Source organism: Branchiostoma lanceolatum, chromosome 4 (assembly GCF_035083965.1).
Source record: "Branchiostoma lanceolatum isolate klBraLanc5 chromosome 4, klBraLanc5.hap2, whole genome shotgun sequence".
Taxonomy (NCBI): domain Eukaryota; kingdom Metazoa; phylum Chordata; class Leptocardii; order Amphioxiformes; family Branchiostomatidae; genus Branchiostoma; species Branchiostoma lanceolatum.
Genome location: NC_089725.1, coordinates 12,776,693 through 12,788,088, shown reverse-complemented (window position 1 = coordinate 12,788,088; position 11,396 = coordinate 12,776,693). Strand labels below are relative to the sequence as shown.

The following is an 11,396-nucleotide window of genomic DNA, read 5'->3' as shown; positions in this document are numbered from 1 at the left end:
TATATTCTGCATATCTGTAACGTTACATTTAGATTACATACTGTCTTTTTTATCGTGTGCATGATATACAAGTGTTCAAAGGCAATTTATAGTGAATTCATGCTGATGCACGGAGTCAAAAAGAGCAAAGCAACAAAAAGCTGATGGCAAATGAATTTTCAGATATTATCATAGTATGATTATTGTCTTTGTACTGTCTCTTTCTGTTCCATGTACATATTGCACCCAGCTAGGAGTCCGGCGTGAAAACTTGTGGTTTGAACTTGTTGATGACTCAAAAAGTTACATGTATCATAATATGAGGTTTTATTACAAGTAAGAATGCTAAAAAATCAAAGGAAAGATTGCTTATAGCTTATATACGGCTAATCAAATGTACAGTTTACTTCATAGAACAGTGTTTTAGTGATAAGGTTTTGCGTATGCAGAGGGCCCCTATGTAAAATATATGTAATATCACCATCTATGTTTGCGTATTATTAGTTATAGGCTAGAGGGGACCAAAAAGGATTGGATCGAAAAGAGTAAAACAAGGATATAGTATATATATACACATAAGGATATGGTATATATATAAGGATATGGTATATAGATGATATTGAGAACTCACTTATGATCATTTATCTTCACTATGGATCGAAATCTATATCAGATTATGGCTCTTCAAGAAGAATCAGAGATATGAGTGGAATTTCAATGCTTGATGCCTCTATTTAAGTCATCATTGTACAAGTAAGTTGTGCTGTGAGCAGGAGATGTTGCATGTTCACTTCAGTCCGACCATTTCTTCGCTAAGCTCCCAGAGTCTCCTAGCAGTGTCGTCATCCTGGGCCTCCTTGGTTGGCTCTTTCGGAGTGCAGTCCCTGCAGACATAGAAAATCAATTGTTGTAATTTATTCTACTTATGAAATCCCATATCACTCGACAAGATGAAAAAAAAGACTGCATGGGGCATTTGCACTCACGAAAAGTATTCTCCGGAAAACTCTTCCAGGCCCTCCGACACCGCACAGTGGATGGTGGTTTGGGCGCCCTGTTGGACTCTCTTCCCAAACAGGAGCAAAGAAACCCAGAGGACAGGCCGGAACAGGGTGAACCCCAAACCAAAGGCCGCATCCATGTGGCGCGACAGTTCGGTGCTGATGACGCCTGGGTGTAGACTGTAGGCCGTCACTCCCGTCCCTGTTAAAGCAAAGAAAACGTAGAGAAAGTTTTTACGTGACGTCATCGCTGTGTCCGCCGCCATGTTGGCGTCCCTATTTGCATTTCAGTGAATTGTAGCTGACGCGTTTTCGGACATCAAAAGATCTTCTGACCTCTCAGATAACGACTATTAAATGTCTTAGACCCCAGATGAAAGTTGCCGACGAAACACCAAAATGCTACATGTGAACGCCTGAGCTACCATCCCAAGAAATGCATATAGGGGCACCAGAATGGCGGCCCTAGTTTATTGATATGGAAAGTTTTGAAAAAGCTCTATATTACTGTTTTCTCTGTCTCTGCCCAATATTTTCACCTTTCAACTTTCGATCCAGCTCTCTTGTAAACAGTATGTTGGCCAGCTTGCTCCGTCCATAGGCACTCCATGGACTGTACGTCTTCTCCAAGCTGATGTCATCAAAGTTGATTGTCCCCTGCTGGTGAGCATTGGAGGAGACGTTAACGACCCGACTTGGCGCTGACTTCTTGAGTTTGTCCAGCAGCAGGTTGGTGAGGAGAAAGTGACCCAGGTGGTTCGTGCCGAACTGCATCTCAAAATCGTCTTTTGTCTTCCATTGCGGACAGGACATGATTCCTGTCGGCAAGGATTGGACAAAAAGGATGGTCAATATGATACTGGGTTAGATATAATTAGAATAACTTTATGAGGAAATTTACATGAGGGCCCATCAACCCACGTTGAACCGGGATGGCGGCAGGTATCGACTTCCGAGCACCTTTGACCTAACGTCACAACTCCCGAAGATAAGTGCGCGACAGGAAAGAGGGTCAAACTCCTGATGAAGATCGATATCGATGGACACGGTCGAAAATCCTGTTCTTTTGTGTTCTATAAAAATAGGTTCAAATCTCGGGACTGGAGATATGTCTACAAGACAGTACGTACTCTGACTTCTGACTGAAGTGACTTGCATGGGACTCCCGCCATACAAACAAAGTTAAGCGTACCGTCGTGAGCTGCGGTCAGTACTAACGTTACTTGATGAAAATGATAGCTTGAGTGATCAACTAGATAGTTTTCCTTCCCACACCATACACGTAGTATAGAGCAGTGCCCATCTCCGTTTCTATAGCCCTTGGGCCACACAGCTGTGGAAGTACAGTATCAACTTGAACAAACTGCCAGATACTAACCAGCATTGTTGATGAGAATGTCCAGTCGAGATTCCTTGGCGTTGACTTTGAGCGCGAACTCTCGGACAGACTTCAGAGAGGCTAGGTCCAGCTTCTCTATGACGACATTTCCGTTTCCGGTGTCATGGCGAATCTCTGCAGCAGCAGCCTCAGCTTTGGTCAGGTCCCTACAGGCGAGGATCACTCGGGCACCTTTTAGAACAGACGACAACAAATATGATTGTCTGACGAATCATGTATCAACTTGGAGTTTGTCTGCATCATACCAAACCCAGTGCAATTGTAACTTTTTATCTACTGCAAGTTGTAAAAAAAAAAGGTGGGCTGTGTATGTGTGATTTCGGTCTATGACTCTAAGGCCACACCAATTTAATTTGTTGCTTCTCGGACTTTTTTCAGAAAAAATTGGAGCGATAGGCGAAAAAATGTTTTTGCAAATAGTCTGGGGTAAGATGACATAAAGGATAAGAGGATTATCGAAGTTTCAGTATGGGTCATTTTATGCAATGCACCCCTTTCTTCGATCTACATGTATAGTACTATGCTTTCAGTAACAAAAGTACCCTTTGCCATGTAATATATGGATTGATATTGAGAGATAGAAATATTTGTAAATGAAAATTATAACTTTGATCAATGTGACCACACGTTATAGGTATGTACAGGCCTTTATAATCTATTTTGGTGGCTATTGAGTTTTACAACTGAACAAATAGTAAAATTGGGAGTTAAAATTTGTGAATGGGAATAGTGACCCATTTTTTTTGTTCAAAATGGGAAAAACAGGACAGGCTATTCCGAGAAGCAACAAACTAAATTGGCGTGGCCTAAATATATATAAAGGTATATTGATAAAGGACTCTAGAAACGACTTCTCTTTTACAGGTGTGAGTGTGACTAGCAGATCTACCTATTTTCTGACATTCATTTCGTACTATTTCGGATACTGTAAGCATCGTACCTCTCTTGGCGATGTCCCGTGCCGTCTCCTTGCCGATACCCGTGTTCGCCCCGGTGATGACGACAGTTTTCCCGTCCAGTCGTGCGTTACTGCGGCACACACCTCCGCCGCAGAACTTCCTGACAAGCACCACTCCAGCCACTATTGTACAATAAATCAATGTAAAGTACCCCCATCTGTTAATGGTTTGTTGGACCATTCGACCCATTCAAAACCACTGACCTGTAGCTTTGATGAATGCTTTGTTTATAATCTTCCCAGTCAGATGTTTGCTGTCTTTATTTGCATTGGTGAACAACCGGCATAGCCACCTTTCGGCGTAACACACCAGTATCTTGGGCAAGAGGCAATGACACGACTAGAATAATTCTAACTGCCGGTGCCGAGTTATCTATAATGTTCAAGACCTGTCCGTTTTTATATGAAGTATTCCACTCCGGGATCCATGTAACAATGAAATATGAAGTTCTTTTTTTTTCTTGGCTTACAAAATATGCTTGCTATTCTGTTCAGAAACTTTCTGTGCTTTTAATCAAAATTATTTCAAATTAGACAAAATATGCCCCTTATTCAGAACTATGACTGGTAGAAGTAACATGCATGTCACGCATATAAAACTTTCTACCACTTACATCATGGTTTTTATTCCTCTGTTCGTTTGTACTCTAGGAATGAGTCAGCTAAATTCTGACCTACTTTTCCTTCCTGAAGACCGTGCACTGTAAGGATTTGTACGGTAACAACCTCAGCTAACCCGACGACAAAGAAGACAACTAGGGCAGTTATCTAACAAATACGGTGGAATTATTCATAAGGTCTTTAAGGGAAAGGGCACACAGACCCTAGTAGCGATATGTGTGATCAAGGAATTTATATTTTGTAGCCTCCTGGGTGTGGTCGCTGATTACAATTGCATTGAAGGGGTGTGGAAAAGTTGGGTTAAAGTGACAGCGAGGGGCAGGGGAAGTATGATAACATCACATACCACCCTTTTAAAGTTTAAACAATAACCACCTTACCTCCTGCAAGAATCCCTGAAAATAAGACGAGCCGCGATTGTAGCGTTTCCATTTCACCACCGCTCTCCGCCATGTTGTTCGTGTGACGGTACGGTAAAACGAATCCCTGATCGATAGGTCAGAGGTTAACGACCGCGCGGACGAACTAGTGTGACCTTTATCTATCAACAACATGGAGTAATTACAATCAAACCTTCTTAGGGAACACTCCTGGTTACTTTAAGAATCAACACGCATTGTCTGCAGGTGAAGGTGTCATTTTTTAATTGTAGTATCGTGTCAGCAATGAAGTAAAAAGTGCAGCCTTTTTTGTGCGTGATCGCCTGCGGCATATTTCTCATCAGCTGGCCAGATATCGATGATGTGCAGAGTAAGTATTTCCAGTAAGTTTCCTTATTAAAGTGCCTTAAGAAACTGCTGTTTGTGCGATTGTTTCCTGTCTTGTTGAAAGATTACGTCCTCACTAACATTAACTTAGTAAGTACACGTACTTGTCGCATGGGAGTTTAGCCAAATGTCATGGAAAGTGGATAACATGCAAGGAACAGTTATGTCTCACCTCTTTTTGAAATAATTCTTATCTCTCCATCTAACATTAACCTTCCTTTCAGTCTGAAAATAAAATCATGACCATTTCCACATCTAGGCTTGTACCCATCCTTTTTCAGGTGCAATCAAACGCTCCAATGTGGTCAGGAGCCATCTTATCGTTCCGAGTGCGCATGTGCAACCGTGGTGCATTTTGATCTAGTTCGAAGTTTAAGATTCCGGCTGCACTAGTGAACAATTCTTATTTATCCAGACGTTCTGTTTTGCAACAAGACGGAAGGCTTAAACAGTGACGAAGTCTACTAAAATGTGTGTAGCCTTCTATAATTGGCAGCAAAACGTTACAACATTGTTGACGAACAAATGGATCTTCAACTTTGACCATAATGCAACACGGCAGCTCAAGCGCACTCGGGACTGTGAGATGACCTAGTGCTGTCATCACTGTGGTCGTGTGGTCATCACTGTTTGAGTCCCACCATCTCCTCGCTGACCTCCCACAGCCTCTTGGCCACCTCGTCGTCCTGGCCTGCTGGACTCGGGTCTATTGGCGCACAGTCACTGCAGAGACAGAAACAGTACTAGTAGCCAGGTAAGCTAAAGACCAGTAAGATATTATCACACACCATTCTAAAACTACGTAGTAGTTGGAAACTATCGCCATACATAAAATGACCTTCCCACCTGAAGTACAGACCAGACTTGGACTCCAGGCCCTCCTGAAGTGCACAGTGGAGGGAGGTCTGTGCACCCTGCTCGGGACTTTTCCCGATGACGTACATGGCTAGTTGGACTATGGGCTGCACCAGGGCCAGCCAGCGTCCATGGGCTTCAGGCATGTACCGGGACAGGTCCGATCGCACGCCGCCCGGGTGGACGGCATAACACGTCACTCCTGTTCCTAATATTGAGATTACATAGATAAATACGCTGCTACGTTCAATCGTACATTTATACATATTGAAGTGTAAGGTTGTACCGCCATCAACAAGAAGCCATCTCAGCTGATTAAAGTTCCGAGTGCACATGCGCAGTCATGAGTATTAGGGTCTAGGTCAGAGTTTAAGATCCATTCACTAGTAACAATGCCTACGTATCGTTAGATTTACTTGAAACTCCCAACTATCCGTAAAACGTGCCATGACCCAAAGACAAAGTGGAGTACAGATGGTACCTATCACTAGTAGTGACACTACATGTGTAAAACAGATCTCATTGAAATGCATATTCGCACAAGATAAACCACTCGTGTATACCTCCACCATGTGTTATTACACCTGTTGAGAATGAACCGACCGTAAAATGACGACTAAATGTTCTGTTTACCTTCCAGTCTCTTTGCTAGTTCACGGATGAAGAGGATGTTGGCCAGTTTGCTCTGACCATACGCCTTCATGGGTTCGTACCCATTTTCCAAGTTGATGTCGTCGAAATGAATCTCCCCCCACCGATGTCCCGTGGATGATACAGTCACGACGCGGCTTCCCGGCCCGGACTTCTTCAGCAGGTCCAGCAGCAGGTTGGTGAGGAGGAAGTGACCCAGGTGGTTCGTGCCGAACTGCATCTCAAAACCGTCCTTCGTCTTCCATTGTGGGCACATCATGATTCCTGTAAGGTGTTTAGAATTTTGAAGTAGTGTGCATGTTGAACCAGAATAGCTACTAGTTCGACATTCGAAATTCTAGTTTTCATATTACGGCTATACTTTCACACTGCACCTCAATCCGCACATTCAAACCAGTGTCTATCCTTTTCGATTCAATTATCTGGTTTTCTTATTTGTTTGTTACGTAACAACTTGTAATCCAACGTATGGCGTGGTACGCCGCATTATTGGGGTCAAGGTAAAGCTGATAAAAGGGAAATACTTTTCACAAATGTCACAGTTGAAAGTGTGCCTATCTACTGTAAATTTGTTCATTTTTTCGGTGATCTGACTTCGCGGCAGGAGTGGACAGGAGGTTTTCGCAGTTCGCGTTCGAGCAATACTAGTAGCACCAAAATACATACATACGGTAGAAACATTTGGAGAATATTTTAAGATTTACAGTATGTGAAAACGACAGACTACCTGCATTGTTGATGAGAATGTCCAGTCGGTCTTCCCTCTCATTGATTCCGGCAGCAAACTCACGGACAGAGGCCAGAGATGACAGATCTAACTTCAGCACTACGACATTTCCGTTTCCGGTAGTATTACGTATGTCCTCCGCAGCAGCCTCAGCTTTGGTCACATCTCTACAGGCAAGGATCACCCGGGCACCTAAAATGGTGGAGAGCGTTATTTTCTTAATTTCTTGCCCGTCAGACAGTGAACCAAAAAGCCAGAAAACAATACCTTTCTTCATTTTTTTTAAAGATACAAATAAGACCAAGGAACCTCCTTGATAAGACCAACAATAGCACAAAGGCCAGGTGTAAATATATGACGTCAAAGAGAGATGACACCAAGTACAATGTACTAGTAAATTCAATCATTTTCACGATGACTTGATTTCGCGATATAAACTACATGTAGAATGGGTAAGAATATTTTCGCTGTGTTTAAAGTTCATGACTGAAACGATTCTGTGCTAGCTGCAGTAGTAATACATTGGAAAACCATATTCGCAGTGTCATGATCTCGCTGTGGAGAGGTCATCAGGAAAAAACACACGCTAGAATAAAACCACCGCGAACATTTCAATGTTTACAGTACCTCTCCTGGCCAGATCCCGTGCTGTCTCCTTGCCCAGTCCAGTATTTGAGCCTGTGACGATGGCTGTCTTCCCGTCCAGCCTTGCCTTGCTGTAACACACGCCCCCGCCAAAGTACTTCCGGGCAGCATAAAAGGCCACTCCTGTATTACGTCAGAAAAAAACGACAGTCCACCACAAGCAGCATTTCCTCATAAATCATGTTAATGCCTAACCTGTATCTGACAATATCTATTGACGAAATAACAGGATTTGTGGGTTAATAATTTACATGGTTTGCATGTAAGAAGTTACCTGCGCTAGGAATGTCACGATAATTAAATTCCACCTGGAAATATTTACACATCTCTGGTGGTGAATAGTAAAAAGAGGAACATGCAATATCATCGAAAAGTCTCTTTATAGATACCACATTCTTTTTATTGACAGTCTGTAGATATGTCACTGACAGCTTATTTAGAGTCATCAAATTCAATGCATTACCCAACCGACTCTACTCAAGACCTGAACCATGTAATTAAATCACAACATTTCATTCACAACTGACTAACTTTTCCCTACACTAGCTGCCCCCACCCACCTCACTTTGGGAAATAAGCCCACTATTAGATTCGAGTACGCATGTGCAGTGTCAAAGGTGAAGGCTCCTGAGACGTAAACAAAACCCGCCTGGACGTTGTTATGCAAATCAAGACAATGTCGAGACGAGAACTGTTTACAAGCCTGTCACCTTTGACACTGCACATGCGCACCCGAAACTACGAGTGGGCTTGCCCGACAGTCGTCAGACGTGTAGTATAACTGTGACCTCCTGCTTCGTGACGGAGGTAAAACAAGTTTAACATGCTTACAAATTATTATCTAGATCTCCCAGGAGCCTTACCTGTCCCTACAGCTGAGAGGATAAGAAGTTGGTGGGAGGACATCCAATCCATGACGTCACCACTTAGTTGGTCTTCTTCTTCTTTGTTACCCCCAGATGGCCCCGCGAGGGGGTCTGATGCCATGTTGTCGTGCCTGGAGGCCAGAGAATAATCATCGCATGAGATCCATGAAATCTAGGCCACCTTGAAAATACTCAACCAGCGAGACGGGTTTGGTACTCACACTCACATCATGTTTTCCAAATCGACAATCCGTGTTCTTCTCTTCCTCCCATAAATTTCTGGTATCTAGCTTTAGTTCCAAAATTGTTTGTACTCATGATCGTGTGTGGAACTTTGAAAACTGTTCATGAAGTGTTTTGTTTTGTTCCAAGGCAGCCAGACTACACAATGTTGGCAGGAGAGACGTGATTTTCCGGCGAAAACGGTACGTGAATACGTGACGATCACATTTGTCACCCCACCATGAGTTTTGAGACCAATCTGGTTCAGAATGACATGACTGTACTATCTATCCAACCTGACGCTACTAAGAAATACCTTCATCTTACCTGCAAATGACAGGGGAGGGCGACTGTAACGCGGAATAACGCACCACTAACTCCGCACGTTGTCTGCAACAGCTGCCCCACTTTCTCTCTTGGCTGTTTCACTCAGTGTACTCACCCCCAAACAGCAAGCCACGAACTACAAACCCACGCAAGAGGGTCTCGGAGGGAGGTACACAATCTAAAGACAAAGCCCAACATCCGTTTTACATTATTCCCTGTTCTGTTGGAATTAGGTGGGGTGGCCATAACCTGTTTGGTGGCAGAATTCCGGGTAGGGAGGTTCTGAAGGGGGTTTTCTTTATTCTTCATCTTCGTTCTTTTACATTTGAAAGAAGAAAATAAAGAATTGTGTGGTACACCACGTACTCTCCAAGGAGAGGAGTGGGTCCGGCAGGTTTTTGACGTGTTATTAGGCGTTTTTGTCGGGCTTTCTACTTTGGCATGTTTTTTTTTTTTAGGTTGGCTAGACAAAAAAAAACATGACAAAGTAGAAAGCCCGACAAAAAACACGTCAAAAACCTGCCGGACCTACTCCTCTGCTTGGAGAGTAACACCACGTTCTATAAGCTCGGTCAGTTGTAAAACCTTCTTGGTCACTTATATTTCAAAATGAAGGCAACTGTTTTGGGCTCAACGTTTTTTTCACACCCTCGCATTAATTTTGATGTGCCCAGAGGATGTCATCCATTTAATCGAATCGGTGTGGCCTTACGGCAAAATAAAATATTTAGCTTGAATTGAAAGTTTATCGGTGTCGCTAGAGGGCATTCCTTTACATAGATTATGATTTGGATTTGCATCATTCTTGTTATCATTTATTTACTTTTGTTATCATTACTGTCATTATTTTTCATTCTGATCATGATCATTATTTTTGTATTTTGATTTTCTGTTTGCATTATCACTGTACGTACATTATTTCATGTAACGTAGGGTCCCTCTGTAAAGCTGTGTTAATCACTGAGCAAGGCTACCCTGGGTAAACATAACAGATTGAAAAACAAGATTGGGGCGCCATAAACTTTCTGCTTATCTACGATTCACTGTTCACGGAGTCACGTGTTCTATCTGCAAAACGTGACGTCACAGAAGCGGTGGATTGCTCCTTCATTGACAAAGACTGGAGTTGGACAGCCGAAAATGTGTCCAATTTGTGTTGGAAATTACAGATTCAACTCTGCTTCATTACACAATAGGGGGACTTGTTAATGTACACATACTGCAGCAGTATAATAGTCTGATGTGCTAATCTGGTCTAGACCGGTTCTAGGCTCTTTGTGACCTCTCTGCAGCTGCGTCAAAAAAGCCATTCTATTCCCATGCCATGGGTGTGACTTATTAGATTTAGTGATTTGATACTAATGTGTAGTCTGTATCGACTGACTGATAGTAGTACTTAATATATGTGTATTTCAATAATTCATGTATCTTACAAGATGTAACGTGTTATCCATTTTATTTCATATTTCATTACGCCACCAATTAGTTATGAGAACAGAAACGTCGTAAGCATTTTACCATGGTTTAACCATATGCAATCAGGCCAGTAATGAGAAATAAACTGTTCTCCAACTATAAAAAAAAAATTCACTCACCGGAATTTCATGAAAATTTTTTTAGTTGGAGAACAGTTTATTTCTCATTATGTACTTTACCAACTCGGATGAACTTTCATGCTAGACAGGCGCATGGTTGTTGGCACTAAACGCCACAGAACTTACGAAATGTGAGAATTTACCAGTAGTTACTAATTTTCACACAGGCGTTGTGTGAATACAGTTGACAAGTGCTATCATTACTCGATGCTAATTGTAGTTTAACAACTGAAATCTCTATAGATTTCCCTCTATCAAAAATTACACAATTAACAAGCTTACTGTGTGAGTGACAGGTTTACTGTGAGTGTGACAATTTTTCTAATCTTCAAGTAGAGGTTCTGGTGGGAAATAAATCGCAAATGCCGGCCAAGATAGTGTTCTTAGACCACTGAGGGCCCATGGACACTGTCTTGGCCTGCTCTCTTACTAGAGGTTAGGCTTCGGCTTGTTTTTGACGTTCTTTTTAAGGTGTTTTTGTCGGTCTTTCTATTTTGTCAGATGTTCGTTCTTTTTTTGGTCCGCAATTATGACTTTTGCCACGGGGGAACTGCTTGTGGATTAAATCTGTCTTCATTATGAAGCTCACCAAAGATTTTACAGATAAATTTCTTCTTAAGTTCCAGTCTTCTTTCTCATTATTTCCCACGTCTTTTGCTATACCCAGAATTACCATATACATGTATGTTAATTCAATATAGAGCGTAATCGGTGCATGTTATGCGGTGCTTTGATACACTTTTTTAGTCATATTTTCTTGTAGGTCTTAATCCAATCGCTCGG

General features: G+C 42.2%; 1 protein-coding gene across 1 annotated transcript; it reads right to left on the bottom strand.

Moving 5' to 3' along the window:
* Positions 1–282: 282 nt before the first annotated feature.
* LOC136434179 (uncharacterized) lies at positions 283–9,226 on the bottom strand. The gene is made up of 13 exons (XM_066426945.1): positions 9,019–9,226; positions 8,467–8,600; positions 7,586–7,726; positions 6,959–7,150; positions 6,214–6,495; positions 5,572–5,788; positions 5,353–5,448; positions 4,339–4,457; positions 3,320–3,460; positions 2,359–2,550; positions 1,520–1,798; positions 966–1,182; positions 283–863 (listed from the first exon to the last, which is right to left on the bottom strand). The coding sequence occupies exons 2-13, from the start codon at positions 8,588–8,590 to the stop codon at positions 767–769; spliced, it is 2,097 nt and encodes a 698-aa protein (XP_066283042.1). The 5' UTR covers positions 8,591–8,600; positions 9,019–9,226; the 3' UTR covers positions 283–766.
* Between the last annotated feature and the right edge of the window lie 2,170 nt (positions 9,227–11,396).

What these genes read in the sequence shown, in the direction of transcription:
- LOC136434179 (XM_066426945.1), bottom strand. Translation starts at nt 8,590, where the DNA reads ATGGCATCAGACCCCCTCGCGGGGCCATCTGGGGGTAACAAAGAAGAA. An exon ending in GAGATGGTGGGACTCAAACA is followed by an intron (nt 4,458 to 5,352) that starts GTGATGACCACA and finishes CGTTAACCTCTG; the next exon opens with ACCTATCGATCAGGGATTCG. An exon ending in CATTCTCATCAACAATGCTG is followed by an intron (nt 1,799 to 2,358) that starts GTTAGTATCTGG and finishes CCTTGCCGACAG; the next exon opens with GAATCATGTCCTGTCCGCAA.